The sequence below is a fragment of the Cherax quadricarinatus genome, chromosome 72, assembly GCF_038502225.1.
Source record: "Cherax quadricarinatus isolate ZL_2023a chromosome 72, ASM3850222v1, whole genome shotgun sequence".
Taxonomy (NCBI): Eukaryota; Metazoa; Arthropoda; class Malacostraca; order Decapoda; family Parastacidae; genus Cherax; species Cherax quadricarinatus.
This window is the reverse complement of record NC_091363.1, coordinates 1,559,408-1,580,588: the sequence shown is the minus strand read 5'-3', so window position 1 is coordinate 1,580,588 and position 21,181 is coordinate 1,559,408. Positions and strand designations below refer to the sequence as shown.

Genomic DNA, 21,181 nt, shown 5'->3' with positions numbered 1-21,181 from the left:
TAGTGAGGACCTGGTTAATGTGGGAATTATGGTGTAGGTAGTGAGGACCTGGTTAATGTGGAAATTATGGTGTAGGTAGTGAGAACCTGGTTAAAATGTGGGAGTTGTGATGGTGTAGGTAGTGAGAACCTGGTTATTATGTGGTGGGACCGCGGGGGAGGGGGGGGGGAGTCACAAACTAGCCTGGTCCGAGTTTCTCAAGTAAGAAACATAGAGATGTTCACAGGTTAAATGTGTAGTATTGTGTAGTGTATTATGTAGTTTGTAGTATTGTGTACTGTATTATGTAGTTTGTAGTATTGTGTATTATGTAGTTTGTAGTATTGTGTATTATGTAGTTTGTAGTATTGTGTATTATGTAGTTTGTAGTATTGTGTAGTGTATTATGTAGTTTGTAGTATTGTGTATTATGTAGTTTGTAGTATTGTGTATTATGTAGTTTGTAGTATTGTGTATTATGTAGTTTGTAGTATTGTGTATTATGTAGTTTGTAGTATTGTGTATTATGTAGTTTGTAGTATTGTGTATTATGTAGTTTGTAGTATTGTGTATTATGTAGTTTGTAGTATTGTGTATTATGTAGTTTGTAGTATTGTGTAGTGTATTATGTAGTTTGTAGTATTGTGTATTATGTAGTTTGTAGTATTGTGTATTATGTAGTTTGTAGTATTGTGTATTATGTAGTTTGTAGTATTGTGTATTATGTAGTTTGTAGTATTGTGTATTATGTAGTTTGTAGTATTGTGTATTATGTAGTTTGTAGTATTGTGTATTATGTAGTTTGTAGTATTGTGTAGTGTATTATGTAGTTTGTAGTATTGTGTATTATGTAGTTTGTAGTATTGTGTATTATGTAGTTTGTAGTATTGTGTAGTGTATTATGTAGTTTGTAGTATTGTGTAGTGTATTATGTAGTTTGTAGTATTGTAGTGTATTATGTATGTATTGTTTGTAGTATTGTGTATTATGTAGTTTGTAGTATTGTGTATTATGTAGTTTGTAGTATTGTGTAGTGTATAGTGTATGTAGTTTGTAGTATTGTGTATTATGTAGTTTGTAGTATTGTGTAGTATTGTGTATTATGTAGTTTGTAGTATTGTGTAGTGTATTATGTAGTTTGTAGTATTGTGTATTATGTAGTTTGTAGTATTGTGTATTATGTAGTTTGTAGTATTGTGTAGTGTATTATGTAGTTTGTAGTATTGTGTAGTGTATTATGTAGTTTGTAGTATTGTGTATTATGTAGTTTGTAGTATTGTGTAGTGTATTATGTAGTTTGTAGTATTGTGTATTATGTAGTTTGTAGTATTGTGTATTATGTAGTTTGTAGTATTGTGTATTATGTAGTTTGTAGTATTGTGTATTATGTAGTTTGTAGTATTGTGTAGTGTATTATGTAGTTTGTAGTATTGTGTAGTGTATTATGTAGTTTGTAGTATTGTGTAGTGTATTATGTAGTTTGTAGTATTGTGTATTATGTAGTTTGTAGTATTGTGTATTATGTAGTTTGTAGTATTGTGTATTATGTAGTTTGTAGTATTGTGTAGTGTATTATTTATTTTTTAGTATTGTGTATTATGTATTTTGTTGTATTGTAGTATTGTGTATTATGTAGTTTGTAGTATTGTGTATTATGTAGTTTGTAGTATTGTGTAGTGTATTATGTAGTTTGTAGTATTGTGTAGTGTATTATGTAGTCTGTAGTATTGTGTATTATGTAGTTTGTAGTATTGTATAGTGTATTATGTAGTTTGTAGTATTGTGTATTATGTAGTTTGTAGTATTGTGTAGTGTATTATGTAGTTTGTAGTATTGTGTAGTGTATTATGTAGTTTGTAGTATTGTGTATTATGTAGTTTGTAGTATTGTGTATTATGTAGTTTGTAGTATTGTGTAGTGTATTATGTAGTTTGTAGTATTGTGTAGTGTATTATGTAGTTTGTAGTATTGTGTATTATGTAGTTTGTAGTATTGTGTAGTGTATTATGTAGTTTGTAGTATTGTGTAGTGTATTATGTAGTTTGTAGTATTGTGTATTATGTAGTTTGTAGTATTGTGTATTATGTAGTTTGTAGTATTGTGTAGTGTATTATGTAGTTTGTAGTATTGTGTATTATGTAGTTTGTAGTATTGTATAGTGTATTATGTAGTTTGTAGTATTGTGTAGTGTATTATGTAGTTTGTAGTATTGTGTATTATGTAGTTTGTAGTATTGTGTATTATGTAGTTTGTAGTATTGTATAGTGTATTATGTAGTTTGTAGTATTGTGTATTATGTAGTTTGTAGTATTGTGTATTATGTAGTTTGTAGTATTGTGTAGTGTATTATGTAGTTTGTAGTATTGTGTATTATGTAGTTTGTAGTATTGTGTATTATGTAGTTTGTAGTATTGTGTAGTGTATTATGTAGTTTGTAGTATTGTGTATTATGTAGTTTGTAGTATTGTGTATTATGTAGTTTGTAGTATTGTGTAGTGTATTATGTAGTTTGTAGTATTGTGTATTATGTAGTTTGTAGTATTGTGTATTATGTAGTTTGTAGTATTGTGTATTATGTAGTTTGTAGTATTGTGTAGTGTATTATGTAGTTTGTAGTATTGTGTATTATGTAGTTTGTAGTATTGTGTAGTGTATTATGTAGTTTGTAGTATTGTGTAGTGTATTATGTAGTTTGTAGTATTGTATAGTGTATTATGTAGTTTGTAGTATTGTATAGTGTATTATGTAGTTTGTAGTATTGTATAGTGTATTATGTAGTTTGTAGTATTGTGTATTATGTAGTTTGTAGTATTGTGTAGTGTATTATGTAGTTTGTAGTATTGTATAGTGTAGTATTGTTTGTTGTATTGTGTATTGTGTATTGTTATGTAGTAGTTTGTAGTATTGTATAGTGTATTATGTAGTTTGTAGTATTGTATAGTGTATTATGTAGTTTGTAGTATTGTGTATTATGTAGTTTGTAGTATTGTGTAGTGCATTATGTAGTTGTATAGTGTATTATTTAGTTGTAATGTATAGTGTATTATATAGGTCATGGTATTTTGTAGTGTATTATGTGGTATTGTGTAGTTTATTATGTAGTTGTATTGTGTAGTGCAGTATGTAGTTTGAAGAATTGTGTAGTGTATTATGTAGGTTGTTTTGTGTACTGTTGTATGTAGTGTCTACTGTGTACTGTTGTATTATGTAGCATTGTACTATGTAGTATATTGTGCACTGTTTTGTGTATCATATTGTATTATGTAGTGTTGTGTAATGTAGTATTGTATTATGTAGTGTTGTGTAATGTAGAATTGTATTATGTAGTGTTGTAATGTAGTATTGTATTATGTAGTGTTGTGTAATGTAGAATTGTATTATGTAGTGTTGTGTAATGTAGAATTGTATTATGTAGTGTTGTGTAATGTAGAATTGTATTATGTAGTGTTGTGTAATGTAGAATTGTATTATGTAGTGTTGTGTAATGTAGTATTGTATTATGTAGTGTTGTGTAATGTAGAATTGTATTATGTAGTGTTGTGTAATGTAGAATTGTATTATGTAGTGTTGTGTAATGTAGAATTGTATTATGTAGTGTTGTGTAATGTAGTATTGTATTATGTAGTGTTGTGTAATGTAGTATTGTATTATGTAGTGTTGTGTAATGTAGTATTGTATTATGTAGTGTTGTGTAATGTAGTATTGTATTATGTAGTGTTGTGTAATGTAGAATTGTATTATGTAGTGTTGTGTAATGTAGTATTGTATTACGAAGTGTTGCATTATATAGTGTTGTATTATATAGTGTTGTATTATAGTGTTATGTAGTGCATTATTATGTAGTGTTTTATGTTGCAGTATTGTATTGCATGGTGTTGTATTGTTATTTTGTGTATTGTATTGAGTAGTGTTGTATTCTGTAGTGCAGTGTTTAATTTGCCGTTGGTGTTGCAGGATCATATATTTTTATGTTGTTGTATGTATATATGTGTGTGTGTGAGGAGGGTGGTGTTTGTGTGTGGGGAAAAGGTGTGTGAGGGGCAGTGTTTGTGTGTGTGTGGGGGGGGAGGTGTGTGAGGGGAGGTGTTTGTATGTGTGTGGTGGGGGGTAGGTAGGTGTAGAAGTGAGTAGAGGAGGTACAGGAATGAGAGGGGCAGTATGTGTGTGTGGGAACAAGGGGCAGTATGTGTGTGTGGGAACAAGGGGCAGTGTGTGTGTGTGTGTGTGTGGGGAACAAGGGGCAGTATGTGTGTGGGAGCAAGGGGCAGTGTGTGTGTGGGAGCAAGGGGCAGTGTGTGTATGTGTAGGAGCAAGGGGCAGTGTGTGTGTGTGTGTGTGTGTGTGTGTGTGTGTGTGTGTGTGTGTGGGAGCAAGGGGCAGTGTGTATGGGAGCAACTCTGACCACCTGCATCAATATCAGTAACGTGTTGCTGTTAGTAACATGTTCCTGTTGGCTATGTGTTGCTGCTGTCGGCTATGTGTTGCTGCCATCGGCTAGGTGTTGCAGCCGTCGGCTAGGTGTTGCTGCCATCGGCTAGGTGTTGCAGTCGTTGGCTAGGTGTTTCTGCCATCAGCTAGGTGTTTCTGCCATCGGCTAGGTGTTTCTGCCGTCGGCTAGGTGTTTCTGCCATCGGCTAGGTGTTGCTGCCGTCGGCTAGGTGTTTCTGCCATCGGCTAGGTGTTGCTGCTGTTGGCTAGGTGTTGCTGTCGGCTACGTGTTGCTGTCGGCTACATGTTGCTGTATTTTTCTCAAGTATGGAGCTTTGTCAGATGTTAATTTTGATTTTACCTAAATTTTGTTTGTTTAGTTTACGTTGGATGGCAAAACTTTCCAACAATTATGGTTAAAAAACAGAACATGCTAGGTTAAGATTTGTTTAATAAGCTTTTTGCTAGCAGTAGAGTTTTATCACATGACTAAAGCTCTGTACATACCTGGAGTTTACCTGGAGAGGGTTTCGGGGGTCAACGGCCCCGCAGCCCGGTCTGAGACCAGGCCTCATGGTGGATCAGGGTCTGATCAACCAGGCTGTTACTGCTGGCCGTATGCAAGCTGACATACGAACCACAGCCCGGTTGGTCAGGTACTGACTTTAGGTGCCTGTCCAGTGCCTTCTTCAAGACAGCCAGGGGTCTATTGGTAATCCCCCTTATGTATGCTGGGAGGCAATTGAACAGTCTTGGGCCCCGGTCACTTATTGTGTTGTCTCTCAGTGTACTCATGGCACCCCTGCTGTTCATCGGGGGAATGTTGCATTTCCTGCTGAGTCTTTTCCTTTCATATGGAGTGATTTTCGTGTGCAGGTTTGGTACCAATCCCTCCAGGAACTTCTAAGTGTATATTATTATGATACTCCAATATAGACACTATGTATTGTGCCAAAACAAAAGTATTCACATTGCTAAACTCACAAACTATAATGTAGTCACTTAGCCTTAATACCATAATCTGTAATAATTTAAAGTTTGGAATTAATCTAAATCTGCCCGAAATGCCTAGCCATGCTAGGTGTCCTAGTGGCCCCCTCTGTAATTAGTATTTTAAAACATGTAAACCACACAATATTCAAAATCTGTATACCCCACATTGTAATCCTTATAGAGAATAAACGTGATTGATTGATCTCTCTCGCCTGCATTCGAGGAAATACAGATCAAGGATCTTCAGCCGTTCCTAGTAGTTTAGGTGCCTTATCGCACTTATGTGTGCCGTGCAAGTTCTTTGCACACTCTCCAGGTCTGCATTGTTGCCAGCCTTGAAGGGGGCCATTAGTGTACAGCAGTATTCCAGCCTAGAGAGCACAAGCGATTTGAAGAGAATCATCATGGGCTTGGCATCCCTAGTTTTGAAGGTTCTCATTATCCATCCTATCATTTTCCTAGCAGATGGGGTAGATACATTGTTGTGGTCTTTGAAGGTGAGATCCTCTGACATTATCACTCCCAGGTCCTTCATATTACTTTTCTGCTCTATTGTATGGTTAGAATTTGTGGTATACCCTGACACATTTTTAATTTCTTCAAGTTTTCCATATATGAGTAGTTGAAATTTCTCTTTGTTGAACTTCATATTGTTTTGAGTGGCCCATTCGAAGATTTGGTTGATGTCCACTTGGAGTATCGCAGTGTCTTCGATGGAGGTCACTGCCATGGTGATCCGGGTGTCATTCGCAAAGGAAGACACGGAGCTATGGCTTACATCTCTGTCTATGTCAGAAATGAGGATGAGGAATAGAATAGGAGCAAGTACTGTACTGTGCCTTGTGGAACAGAGCGTTTTACCATGGCTGCCTGGGACTTTACTCTGTTTACTAGTACTCTTTGTGTTCTATTTGTCAGGAAGTTGTAAATCCATCTACCAACTTTTCCCGTTATTCCTTTATCTTGCATTTTGTGTACTATTACGCCATGGTCACACTTGTCGAAAGCTTTTGCAAAGTCTGTGTATACTACATCTGTATTTTGTTTATCCTCTACCACATCCAGGACCTTGACATAGTGGTCCAGTGGCTGGGACAGGCAGGAGCGACCTGCTCTAAACCCGTGTTGCCCTGGGTTGTGTAACTGATGGGTATCTAGGTGGTTGGCTATCTTGCTTCTTAGAACCCTCTCAAAGATTTTTATGATTTTTTTTTTTTTTTATTATCACACTGGCCGATTCCCACCAAGGCAGGGTGGCCCGAAAAAGAAAAACTTTCACCATCATTCACTCCATCACTGTCTTGCCAGAAGGGTGCTTTACACTACAGTTTTTAAACTGCAACATTAACACCCCTCCTTCAGAGTGCAGGCACTGTACTTCCCATCTCCAGGACTCAAGTCCGGCCTGCCGGTTTCCCTGAATCCCTTCATAAATGTTACTTTGCTCACACTCCAACAGCACGTCAAGTATTAAAAACCATTTGTCTCCATTCACTCCTATCAAACACGCTCACGCATGCCTGCTGGAAGTCCAAGCCCCTCGCACACAAAACCTCCTTTACCCCCTCCCTCCAACCCTTCCTAGGCCGACCCCTACCCCGCCTTCCTTCCACTACAGACTGATACACTCTTGAAGTTATTCTGTTTCGCTCCATTCTCTCTACATGTCCGAACCACCTCAACAACCCTTCCTCAGCCCTCTGGACAACAGTTTTGGTAATCCCGCACCTCCTCCTAACTTCCAAACTACGAATTCTCTGCATTATATTCACACCACACATTGCCCTCAGACATGACATCTCCACTGCCTCCAGCCTTCTCCTCGCTGCAACATTCATCACCCATGCTTCACACCCATATAAGAGCGTTGGTAAAACTATACTCTCATACATTCCCCTCTTTGCCTCCAAGGACAAAGTTCTTTGTCTCCACAGACTCCTAAGTGCACCACTCACTCTTTTTCCCTCATCAATTCTATGATTCACCTCATCTTTCATAGACCCATCCGCTGACACGTCCACTCCCAAATATCTGAATACGTTCACCTCCTCCATACTCTCTCCCTCCAATCTGATATTCAATCTTTCATCACCTAATCTTTTTGTTATCCTCATAACCTTACTCTTTCCTGTATTCACCTTTAATTTTCTTCTTTTGCACACCCTACCAAATTCATCCACCAATCTCTGCAGCTTCTCTTCAGAATCTCCCAAGAGCACAGTGTCATCAGCAAAGAGCAGCTGTGACAACTCCCACCCTGTGTGTGATTCTTTATCTTTTAACTCCACGCCTCTTGCCAAGACCCTCGCATTTACTTCTCTTACAACCCCATCTATAAATATATTAAACAACCACGGTGACATCACACATCCTTGTCTAAGGCCTACTTTTACTGGGAAAAAATTTCCCTCTTTTCTACATACTCTAACTTGAGCCTCACTATCCTCGTAAAAACTCTTCACTGCTTTCAGTAACCTACCTCCTACACCATACACTTGCAACATCTGCCACATTGCCCCCCTATCCACCCTGTCATACGCCTTTTCCAAATCCATAAATGCCACAAAGACCTCTTTAGCCTTATCTAAATACTGTTCACTTATATGTTTCACTGTAAACACCTGGTCCACACACCCCCTACCTTTCCTAAAGCCTCCTTGTTCATCTGCTATCCTATTCTCCGTCTTACTCTTAATTCTTTCAATTATAACTCTACCATACACTTTACCAGGTACACTCAACAGACTTATCCCCCTATAATTTTTGCACTCTCTTTTATCCCCTTTGCCTTTATACAAAGGAACTATGCATGCTCTCTGCCAATCCCTAGGTACCTTACCCTCTTCCATACATTTATTAAATAATTGCACCAACCACTCCAAAACTATATCCCCACCTGCTTTTAACATTTCTATCTTTATCCCATCAATCCCGGCTGCCTTACCCCCTTTCATTTTACCTACTGCCTCACGAACTTCCCCCACACTCACAACTGGCTCTTCCTCACTCCTACAAGATGTTATTCCTCCTTGCCCTATACACGAAATCACAGCTTCCCTATCTTCATCAACATTTAACAATTCCTCAAAATATTCCCTCCATCTTCCCAATACCTCTAACTCTCCATTTAATAACTCTCCTCTCCTATTTTTAACTGACAAATCCATTTGTTCTCTAGGCTTCCTTAACTTGTTAATCTCACTCCAAAACTTTTTCTTATTTTCAACAAAATTTGTTGATAACAGCTCACCCACTCTCTCATTTGCTCTCTTTTTACATTGCTTCACCACTCTCTTAACCTCTCTCTTTTTCTCCATATACTCTTCCCTCCTTGCATCACTTCTACTTTGTAAAAACTTCTCATATGCTAACTTTTTCTCCCTTACTACTCTCTTTACATCATCATTCCACCAATCGCTCCTCTTCCCTCCTGCACCCACTTTCCTGTAACCACAAACTTCTGCTGAACACTCTAACACTACATTTTTAAACCTACCCCATTCCTCTTCGACCCCATTGCCTATGCTCTCATTAGCCCATCTATCCTCCAATAGCTGTTTATATCTTACCCTAACTGCCTCCTCTTTTAGTTTATAAACCTTCACCTCTCTCTTCCCTGATGCTTCTATTCTCCTTGTATCCCATCTACCTTTTACTCTCAGTGTAGCTACAACTAGAAAGTGATCTGATATATCTGTGGCCCCTCGATAAACATGTACATCCTGAAGTCTACTCAACAGTCTTTTATCTACTAATACATAATCCAACAAACTACTGTCATTTCGCCCTACATCATATCGTGTATACTTATTTATCCTCTTTTTCTTAAAATATGTATTACCTATAACTAAACCCCTTTCTATACAAAGTTCAATCAAAGGGCTCCCATTATCATTTACACCTGGCACCCCAAACTTACCTACCACACCCTCTCTAAAAGTTTCTCCTACTTTAGCATTCAGGTCCCCTACCACAATTACTCTCTCACTTGGTTCAAAGGCTCCTATACATTCACTTAACATCTCCCAAAATCTCTCTCTCTCCTCTGCATTCCTCTCTTCTCCAGGTGCATACACGCTTATTATGACCCACTTCTCGCATCCAACCTTTTTTATGATATGGGATGTTAATGCTATCGGTCTGTAGTTCTTTGCAATTGCTTTACTGCCCCCTTTGTGGAGTGGGGCTATGTCTATTGTTTTTAGTGTGTGTGGGATGACCCCTGTGTCCATGCTCCCTCTCCATAAAATGCTGAAGGCACGTGATAGGGGCTTCTTGCAGTTCTTGATGAACACTGGATGTTGTTTTTCCCTTAGATTTGGAATAAGAGAAGAAGAATTTTTTTTTTTTCAATTTCCTTTATGGCTTTTAGTTCTTCTTTTGATTATTGTCTCCTATAAGATTTCTTCAGCTTAAGTTCGATATTTGCAATTTCATTGACTAGTGCCTCCCTTCATATTTCAGATATATTGACCCCACTCAGGAGCTCTGTGACTCTTCGCCTTCGTCTGTATAGGGAACGTCTCTAGTTTACATCTTCTTTCTTTTTCTTAATGGAATGTGTCTTGAGCAGATCTCAAGAACCACAGAATTCATTTTGTCAAGGCAGATGTTCAGAACCATGTTGTTTAGGATATCTTCGCAGCTTGTTTCATTTAGGACATGGTTTACTTGATCCCATTATATGTTTTTGTTATTGAAATTGAATTTCGTGAAGAGACCTTCGTGACTGCTCACATTTTGCTGGTCCGGAGCCCTGTGCATACATGTCTATACCTCTGTTATGTTGTGATCTGAGTGAATTGTCTTTGATACAGTTATATTATGTATCAGACCATCATTGTTAGTGAAGATGAGGTCCAGCATATTTTGTAGTCTTGTAGGCTCTACTATTTGCTGGTTTACCTGCAGTTTACCTGGAGAGAGTTCCGGGGGTTAATGCCCCCGCAGCCCGGTCTGTGACCAGGCCGCCTGGTGGATCAGAGCCTGATCAACCAGGCTGTTACTGCTTGCTGCACGCAATCCAACGTATGAGTCACAGCCCGGCTGGTCAGGTACCGACTTTAGGTGCTTGTCCAGTGCCAGCTTGAAGACTGCCAGGGGTCTATTGGTAATCCCCCTTATGTATGCTGGGAGGCAGTTGAACAGTCTCGGGCCCCTGACACTTATTGTATTGTCTCTTAACGTGCTAGTGACACCCCTGCTTTTCACTGGGGGGATGGTGCATTGTCTGCCAAGTCTTTTGCTTTCGTTGTGAGTTATTTTCATGTACAAGTTCGGTACTAGTCCCTCTAGGATTTTCCAGGTGTATATAATCATGTATCTCTCCCGCCTGCGTTCCAGGGAATACAGGTTCAGGAACTTTAAGCGCTTCCAGTAATTGAGGTGTTTTATCTCCGTTATGTGCGCCGTAAAGATTCTCTGTACATTTTCTAGGTCAGCAATTTCACCTGCCTTGAAAGGCAGGTGAATTTGTTGCAGAGATTTAATAGTTCGTGTGTGTGTGAATTTTCATCTGAGCTGCCTCCCGGTGTGATCTCTGCTAAAACGTTGTTTGCTATACTCCTCCATTTTAGGTGTCTCAGGTTGAAATCTCCTAGTAGTAAGATGTTTGGGACAGGAGTTGGGAGATTTTCCAGACAGTAGTCAATTTTCTCAAGCTGCTCCTGGAATTGCTGGGAAGTTGCATCTGGAGGCTTGTATACCACCACAATGACAAGGTTTTGGGTTTCGATCTTTACTGCCAAAACTTCAACTACATCATTTGAGGTGTTTAGTAGTTCTGTGCAAATGAGCTACTCTGTGACATACAGGCCAACCTCCCCTTGTTGCCTGTTTAGTCTGTCGCATCGAAGTAGGTTATAACCTGGGATCCATATTTCGTTGTCATAATGATCCTTTATGTGGGTCTCTCTGAATGCTGCAAACATTGCATTTGACTCCGTGAGTAGCCACATTTTTAACATATTTCAGTTTTCTCATAATTAGGGTAATCCTATGAGTTGTGTGTGTTGGGAACAACTGTGCACAAAGTGATCCCTTGCAGATAGTTGAGCTATTTAGTAAAATGAGAGTTGTGTTTTGGTTACCTTCCAAGAGTTAAATTTGCTCTTGCCACTTTTGTAAAGTATGAGTTAGAGTATATCTCAGCTCTTTTGTGATTAGTTTCACTACTCTAACTTTCTGTCTGTATGAGCAATACACTGTATGCCAAATACAAGGCACTGGCTATGATATTCTATGGAAGCCTATGTTGTACAGTGGTTCCTTGAGTTACAATTGATTAGAGTTACTATTTGCCCTCAAAAATAATTTAGTTTCTAGTTGCGATGAAAAATTTGAGCTGCGATACACATTCGTGATTTAATTATGCCACATTTTGTGTTGCCAAGTCATCATGGCCCTTAAACTGCACAGTAAACAGGCTGTTCCTCTGAATATCAAACAAGAAAGTGTGAAAAACATAATGCAGAGGTTAGAATTAGTGTACTGGTATGTGAGTATGGTTTACCACAATCAACTACCTCTACTATTATCAAGCAGAAAGAGTGTATAAATGATGTTAAAGCAGCTGACGAATCTTTATAAGTGAAAAAAGACCCAAGTACCATAGAAATGGAAAGACTGCCTTAAAGAGGGAGGTGGATAGGCACCTAAAGTCAGTACCTGAGCAGCTGGGCTGTGGTTTGTACGTTGGTTTACGTGCAGCCAGTAGTAACAACTTGGTTGATCAGGTGATGATCCACCATCAGGTCTGGTTATGGACCGGGCTGTGGGGGCGTTGACCCCCAAAACACCCTCCAGGTAGACTCAAGATATTGTGGATAAATTAGAAGTAGGTGAAGGGAGATACAGTGCCTGGAAGGTACAGTGGAACCTCAAAAATCGAACTTAATCCGTTCCAGGAGCTAGTTCTAAATTCGAAAAGTCTGAAATTCGAAGCAATATTTCCCATAAGAAATAATGGAAATACAATTAATCCGTTCCAGAAACCCAAAAATATTCACACAAAAAATACGTTTTATAGAGATTAATTACAGTTTTACATACAACAAATACTATAGTTTTTAATTATGTATAGTAATACATATAAAGTAACATTTTTACTTACCTTTATTGAAGATTGGTGATGGCATCTGGAAGATAGGGAGGAAGAGAGAGGGAGTTGGGGTTAGTGTTTGGAAGGAGAATCTCCCTCCATGAGGACTTCAGGTCAAGCCCTCTCTGGGGTTACTTCCCTTCTCTGTCTTTTAATGCCACTAGGACCAGCTTGAGTCACTGGACCCCTGTCTCACAAAATAACTGTCCACAGTCCTCTGTTTCTGGCGCCTCCTTAACATTTCCCTAAAATGGGACATGGTTCTGTCACTGAACTTAGTGCAAAGATGGCTTGTTTCAGCTTGCTCAGGGTGGTACTTCTGCACAAACATTTGGACATCATTCCACTTGGCACAAATCTCCTTAATCTTTGAAGAAGGCACCTCATTCACTCCCTATATTAACACCTTTCGCAACATCAGCTTCCTTGATTTGTTCTTTCTTTGACAAGATAGAACCGATGGTCGACTTGTTTTTCCCATACATCCTGGCAAGCTCAACAAGTCTCGCACCACTCTCATACTTCTGTATTATTCCCTTCTTCACATCTATGGTGTTTCTCACTTTCTTTACCACAGGGGTACCACTAGCAAGTTTCTTTGGGCCCATGGCAGCTTGTTTCACAGTCCCACAAGCACTAAACACAACGAAATAATCGTAAAATGCGGGAATGAGAGCACAGGTTAATGTTCACTCAAGCATAAACAAAGCTAGACTGCTCACGGTGCCTGCGCGGGGATGCGGACAGAGCGGGCCGGCAGACAGGTCCCGTACCCGGCGGTCCGAAAATAGGGGCGCGTTTGATAATAGGGACACAGTTTGTCCAAAAAATGGCCCTATTTTCGAAACGTTCGATATGTGATACGTTCGATTTTTGAGGTTCCACTGCATATATAAACATGCAAGTTCAAGGTACACTTTAAGTAGCACTTCTGGGGTCTTGGAGCAAAGTACAATAAAACCATGTACAGTAGACCCTCGCCTAACGATATTAATCCGTTCCTGAGAGCTCATAGTTAGCCGAAATTATCACTAGCCGAATTAATTTTCCCCATAAGAAATAATGGAAATCAAATTAATCCGTTCCTGACACCCCAAAGTATGAAAAAAAAATTTACCACATGAAATCTACATTTTTATACACCCAAAAAGAAGAAGACATGCACAAATACAGTGGACCCCCGCATAACGATCACCTCCGAATGCGACCAATTATGTAAGTGTATTTATGTAAGTGCATTTGTACGTGTATGTTTGGGGGTCTGAAATGGACTAATCTACTTCACAATATTCGGTCAGTACTGGCACCTGAACATACTTCTGGAGTGAAAAAATATCGTTAACTGGGGGTCCACTGTACTACTATACTAAATAAAGAATACATGACACTTACCTTTATTGAAGATCTGGTGATGATTGATGGGATGGGAGGAGGGGAGATGGTGGATTTTGTTATTGTTTGGAAGGGGAATCCCCTGCCATGAGGACTTGAGGTAGCAAGTCCTTTTCCGAGGTTACTTCCCTTCTTCTTCTAATGCCACTATGACATGCCCGAGAGTCACTGGACCGCTGTCACACAGCAAAGCTGTCCATAGAGCTCTTTACCTCGGGTTCCTTGAAGATTTGCCTAAAATGGGCCACAGCATTGTCATTGTAATAGTCACAAGCACGGCTTGCAATAGCTGTGTTAGGGTGATTTTAATCCATAAAGGTTTGCAGTTCAACCCACTTTGCACACATTTCCTTAAGCTCTTTTTTCAATTCCCTACTAATTCTCACCCTTTTTACCACAGGGTTGGCACTAGAAGCATTCTTGGGGTCCATGATGACTTATTTTGCAGTTACAAGCACTAAAAACACTGGGATAGTGTACCGAGTGTGTGTGTAGCTGTGACCGCACTGGCTAGCTTGTAAACACTGGCACCCACGGGGCAGCGTGGACAGGTCCCGGACGAATCACGTTGGGCGAGTTTTTTATTGTTAGGCGGGGCAAAAATTTTATGCTCAAACACTTTGTTAGGCGAATTTAACGTTATGCAATGCATTCGTTAGGCGAGGGTTCACTGTATTTTGGGGTTTGAGTTACAGTTGTGTTAAGGAACCACTGTATTTTGAATTCCAGTAGTGTCTTCTTTCTGATTAAGATTAATGAAATAGGCTATAAGGTTATTAACCTGTAAACGGTCCAAACATATATATACGTTTTTTCAACATTTGAAAGTACGTAAAAAAAGTAGATCTTTTTTTTTTTTACATTTGAAAATGTGTAAAAAAAACTTTGATCTACTTTTTTTTTTGTTATGTTTGAAAATATGAAAAAAAAAACGTAGATCTACTTTTGGAGCACTACACATGTGAACGTAGATCTGCTTGGACCGTTTACGAGTTAATGTTGGTCATTGAAAAATAACTAAACAAGTTATTTGATTTTAATTAATATCCTGTATACAACAATGAACAGTATTAAGTAACAATCACTAAAAGTTTAATAGGTAAATCTATAGAGGCATTTATTCCCAAGTTACTATTATGACCATATTTTCCCAGTACCAAGAATGTTTCCAGTCCTCCATTGTGCAGGTGCTGCTTCGGACTAGAGTTCTGGTGTTTGGCTATACACCATTGAAACTGCTTCTGAAAATAAAAGATTAAAAGCGAACAGTGATCCCTGTAAGGTATCCCTCTCCTGGTAATATATCTAGATAGATGATCGTGGGAAAATATATTTTGATAAAGTATTGCAAAATAAAAATAAAAATGGTAGAGGAAACTGGTACATCTGGAGGTATTAGTAGTTATAGATAAATAAATATATATGTTTACACATAATACATAATTTAAAAAAAAACTGGATAACATTTAATAGTACACATTGAAAGCCCCTGGTTATGCAGAGCATTTCAGGTGAGGTAAATGTAATGATTGTGCATGCACGAGCACTGTTTCTAATGTGTGTGTTGATGTCTAAATGGAACATTAACTCTGTAGGGTTTGGATGAATATAGAGAGTAGAATACAGTGGTACTTCGAATTTTTGCCATAATTCGTTCCAGAGGGCTGTTCAAGTGCCATTACCGAATGAATTTGTTCCCATTAGGAATAATTTAAATTAGATTAGTCTGTTTTAGAACCCCAAAAATACAATTACAAAAGCACTTACAAAAATACACTTACATAATTGTTCGAGGTACCACTGTAATTGATTTGTGCAGTATTATTGAAGCTAAAATGTTTTGTTAGGAATTAAAATGAGGAAAATGATAGATCAATAAAGCATAGAAATTAGTAGGTGGTTTCAAGTCTTTAGTGTGTCAAACTTGTTGGCAGAGAAGTTGTGGAGAAAGTGTTGTACTGTTGTTGGCAGAAAAGTTGTGGAGAAAGTGTCACTCTGAAGAACAAGTCGCAGTACTCTGGCTGGAACAGTTCCAAATAACAAGCACATCTAAGAGAAAACTTAAGCTGATGATTGAGTTTATCCTGGAGCACCAGTATCAAGTTACAGTTGTCACTTGGTAACTGTCCTTGTTGTCACTTGGTAACTGTCCTTCTTGCTGTCACTTGCTAACTGTCCTTATTGTCACTTGGTAACTGTCCTTCTTGTTGTCACTTGGTAACTGTCCTTCTTGTTCTCACTTGGTAACTGTCATCCTTGCTGTCACTTGGTAACTGTCCTTCTTGTTGTCACTTGGTAACTGTCCTTCTTGTTGTCACTTGGTAACTGTCCTTCTTGCTGTCACTTGGTAACTGTCCTTCTTGCTGTCACTTGGTAACTGTCCTTCTTGTTGTCACTTGGTAACTGTCCTTCTTGTTGTCACTTGGTAACTGTCCTTCTTGTTGTCACTTGGTAACTGTCCTTCTTGCTGTCACTTGGTAACTGTCCTTCTTGTTGTCACTTGGTAACTGTCCTTCTTGCTGTCACTTGGTAACTGTCCTTCTTGTTGTCACTTGGTAACTGTCCTTCTTGTTGTCACTTGGTAACTGTCCTTCTTGTTGTCACTTGGTAATGGTTCAGGATGAAGCCAAACTTCATGAAACATTTCCTCCTCTAAGTGTGGGTTACTTACGAAGTGTTATATGGGACAAGTAAGACGCAAGTGCAGCACTTGAGTGTGTCTGTTGCTGAAATGTGTTTCATGTTCAGCAGTCATCTTCAGTGCTTCAACTGAAGATGCCAATTGAACATGCAAAACACATTAAGAATAAGGATACCTAACTTGCACAAATGTCTTATTAACTTATCAGTGAAAGGACCGAGTTAACCTAGACGGTAGAGCATCGGACTGGCAATTTATGTACTACTGTTCGAAGCCCTCGTCCACCCTTCTGTTTATTAAGCAACAGTTGTTTATTACAACATAATTTGAGTTAGTATACATCATATTTGGGATCGAAGTGATGAGTCTTGGTGTACTTAGCTCTACTTATCAGTAATGTGTACCATTAATAAAATGTAAGTTGCTCAATGCTTCTAAGAGACAGGTTTTGGAGACAGAATATTGTGAAAATGGAAGTAAGGATTTAAAGAAATTATATTATAAATTTTATTATAGTGTCAGTCACGTAGTTGTTTAATAGATTTTGTGTGTTAAGGATGAGTGTTTTTTTGTTTCTTTTGTGTTTATTATACACATTTTACCACTTTTCATTATGTTGCATGTTATTCATGAGTTTTTGTGCACCTGGTCCATCTTGTGTTAATAATAATGTAAAACTTTATTTCAAGTGACAATTTGTTTTTATAACTTTTATGACTTTTTTAGATATTAAATTTTTAATTCATCTCCCAGTCAATTGTGATGGGTTGAAATAATAATAATAATAATAATAATAATAATAAAAATTTGCTCATACAATTTTTTAGAGCAAGTAATTACTGAACAAGAAATACTAGAGTTACAAATAAATCCTGGCATTGTAAATAAGAAATAATCGAAAAATGACTTAAGTGAAGTTTTCATTTTTTTTTTTCAGTTGTATGAATGTATGATGATGGAGGCAAGTGCATAACTAACATGCAAAATTATAGTTGATGCCACAACAAAATGTCTGGTTCTTTGTGACCTGTGATTAATGCTTCATCCTGATTCTTCTTATAGGCTCAAAGGGCATAGAAACCAGCTACAGTTTGCAGCATCTCAGTAAATATCTTTTTTTTTTTTCTTTTCTTGAGCACCATATGAATTCAGTATATAGAAAGATTTGGCACATTTTGTTGCACACTCAGGTGCATTGTTACACAGTTGGTCATGGTTTAAAGTGGTTTTCATGAAAGTTTTTGAACTTAATGTGTTACAAAGCATTTTAGTAGTTCTTATGTACGGAATGTTTACAGTGTGCTGTGTCAGACTTGTCTTCACAAATTTAGTATTTGATATTTTTGCTTTACTCAGTTTTTTTTTTTTTTGTCACAAAATACACACTAAATGGAGAATGTCTCACCAACTATTCTTTGCAAATACTGTAGTATTTTGTGTGTGTGTTTGGTATTAAGAGTGGAATAACCCGCCCTCAGATGGCCACTGCCCAGAGCGCTACGTGGGTCGATATCGGCTCATGTCGGACTGTTCAGCCGCCCACCCGAATCATTACACGATGCCGGAGGGCCCTACATGACCCTAGCCCCCCTCATCACCACACATCCTGCTTCCCCATGACACAAACATGAACTACATCCCGTACGTTTTCTATCGCAGGTTTTTTTTTTTATTTCTTGATGAGCAGTTGCCTTGTTTCTAGAATGTAGTTTCCAATTGAGAATATCAAGGCCATATTTTATGCTGCTTGTTGTCATCTGTATGCATCATACAGTGATTTGTGTTAATATTGTGTAAATTGTTGTTATTATGATGCATGCAGTATATCATTGTGTACAGTTACCAATATTGAGCAAGCATTTAAAATATGGCCATAATTGATAATTCATGAAGTTTCAAAACCTAAGGTAGTTTAATCAGTACAAATTGTAGATCATTTGTTTGATTTTTTGAGCACAAGCACAAGTAGTTGTAAATGTGACATGGTGTGTAAACTTAATTCTTATTATATCTAATATGTGTCAAAAGCTTCATGTATATTCTACACTGAGCATAGCACATGTTTTGTAAACCAGCACCTGTATATCTCGCAGCCTAGTAGTTATATACGTTGATCTGCTATGACACTGTTGTTTATACACGAGTGTGAAGTGAAGAGCACTTCAAACTTGCATGGTCTTTTCTTCTGTAAGGCTGTGTGTATCTGTAAATGATCTATTTTTTTTTCTCTCTCTGCATTACAAATTGGGTACCAAGGTGTACTGCTGACATTAATGAAGGAAAGGCACAGGTGCAGAGCAGGCTTTTGTATAATTCACAAATAACCTGCACTCAGAAGAGGAACTGCATGACCCTGTTATCGTCTGACATGGACCACCATCAAGTCATAGCTAACTTGACAGTGATTCAGTTATGATTTGACAGTGGTTCATTCAGACCATTACGGCATCATAAGATTCCTCTTCTAAGTGCTCATTATTTGTTAGTTATTCGAGCTGAAGTATTGTGATTATTTTTTTCAAGTTTTTGTGCAAAAGTTTCACTCTGTGTAGACTGACTTAATAAAGCTGTACACAGAAATGTTGCTACAGTGAAAGCCTGCCAGATCTGTATTTGAGCCATTTCTTCATTATACTCAAAGTATAAACATTTGCAATAAATGTAGTACTCTTTGGATGTGATTTTTCTTGAAAAGCATTGCAATATGATAACAGCCTGACAGAAAAAAAAGAAAGTCTTGCATTTTGTCAATTTGTTTTGTCATTAAATTTTGTGGTCAACAGTTTGTATGCTCATGTATTTGAGTGTCTTCAAAGATAGTTTTAATTTGGACATATGGGAAAAGTTTCCCTAATTGTAGGTGACACTTTATCAAAACTTAACTTAGCAACAATAATGAGTTGAATATATTATTTTAATCTTCAAAAAAATCTATAATCTAAAATTATTTTCTAGTATAATAAGGGCAAATTGAAGAGTCAGTCTTGTGTATTAACCAGTTGAGTACCTTGAAATTTTACAACCAGATCAGTATTGATGGTGTTTACGAATGACAAACCTTAATATTAATTCGCGTTGTGCAACCATTTATGTGTAGATGTATGTGATTACCTGTAAAGTAAAAGGACACAAGTGCAACCAATGTGACATTTTATTGTGGAAACGTTGCCACAATAAAATGTCACATTAGTTGCACTTGTGTCCTTTTACTTTACATATTGTCGGTAATTCTACCAACATATATACAATGTGATTACCTGTTTTTGATAACTTGTTTATTGTTGTCAGAGCTGGGCTTTCCTCGTGGTATTCTGTCTTATCTATCTTCCATTCTGTGATGATGGTGAGTGGCTGTTGTTCTAAGGAATTGGAGCTGCTTTCTCCCCACCCCTTAAATCAAGCCTGATTACCTCCCATTTTCCCAGGCACTATAAGATCCATACAAGTTTAGTGCTTCCCCCAGATGTGTGTGACCCCTATGGGATTATCTCATTCTTCAGGGGCTGTGTGACCCCCATGAATTTATCAACTCATGATAAACACACTACTCGATGGAGAAATATTTTCTAGTGTTTGTGCCTTGCATTTTAATGTTATACAATTATGGCCTCCTCTGCTCCTCCCTGTTGATGTTGGTGAGATTTTTTTTTTTTTTAATGTACCAACGGTCTTCCACTGAGACAGTGACCTAAAAAGAAAAATGAATTTTTTTTTTTATTTTTTTTTTTTGGCACATCGGCAGTTTTTCACCAAGACAGGGTGACCTGAAAAAGACGAAATGCTTTCATCATCACTCACTCCATCATTGTCTTAGCAGAGGAGAACCAACACTACGTTTCAAAAACTGCAACATACCTGGAGTTTACCTGGAGAGAGTTCTGGGGGTCAACGCCCCCGCGGCCCGGTCTGTGACCAGGCCGCCTGGTGGATCAGAGCCTGATCAACCAGGCTGTTACTGCTGGCTGCACGCAATCCAACGTACGAGCCAAAGCCCAGCTGGTCAGGTACCGACTTTAGGTGCCTGTCCAGTGCCAGCTTGAAGACAGCCAGGGGTCTATTGGTAATCCCCCTTATGTATGCTGGGAGGCAGTTGAACAGACGTGGGCCCCTGATACTTATTGTATTGTCTCTTAACGTGCTAGTGACACCCCTGCTTTTCATTGGGGGTATGTTGCATCGTCTGCCAAGTCTTTTGCTTTCGTTGTGAGTGATTTTTGTGTGCAAGTTCGGTACTAGTCCCTCTAAGATTTTCCAGGTGTATATAATCATGTATCTCTCCCACCTGCATTCCAGGGAATACAGGTTTAGGAACCTCAAGCACTCCCAGTAATTGAGGTGTTTTATCTCCGTTATGCGCGCCGTGAAAGTTCTCTGTACATTTTCTAGGTCAGCAATTTCACCTGCCTTGAAAGGTGCTGTTAGTGTGCAGCAATATTCCAGCCTAGATAGAACAAGTGACCTGAAGAGTGTCATCTTTAGGTAACTTGTATAGGAGAAGGGATTACTGGTCCCTTGTTCTTGGTGCTTAGATACTTTCATTATTTATTTTCTCACATCTTCTGTGGTCTTCAGTGTGCTTAACACATCTCTCTTTCTTTCTCTTGACCAACAAGAGATTTTTTCTTTGTTTTTTAATGTTTTTTTATGTA

At 38.2% G+C, this 21,181-nt stretch overlaps 1 protein-coding gene across 12 annotated transcripts in view; it reads left to right on the top strand.

Annotated features, from left to right (window-relative positions):
* Positions 1–21,181, top strand: part of LOC128701272 (phosphatidylinositol 3,4,5-trisphosphate 3-phosphatase and dual-specificity protein phosphatase PTEN) — a 97,992-nt gene that overhangs the window by 57,295 nt on the left and 19,516 nt on the right. For 6 of the 12 annotated variants that reach the window (XM_053794910.2, XM_053794905.2, XM_053794906.2 and 3 more), the window contains 2 exons: positions 17,595–17,636; positions 18,011–18,173. The exons of 3 other annotated variants lie outside the window; for them this stretch is intronic. In XM_053794910.2, the coding sequence (XP_053650885.1) occupies positions 17,595–17,636; positions 18,011–18,111 (143 nt within the window). In that variant the 3' untranslated portion in view covers positions 18,112–18,173. Of the gene's footprint in view, positions 1–17,469; positions 17,637–18,010; positions 18,174–21,181 lie in introns of those variants that run through there. 3 more of the 12 variants (XM_053794911.2, XM_053794907.2, XM_053794915.2) reach the window with 2 other exon arrangements.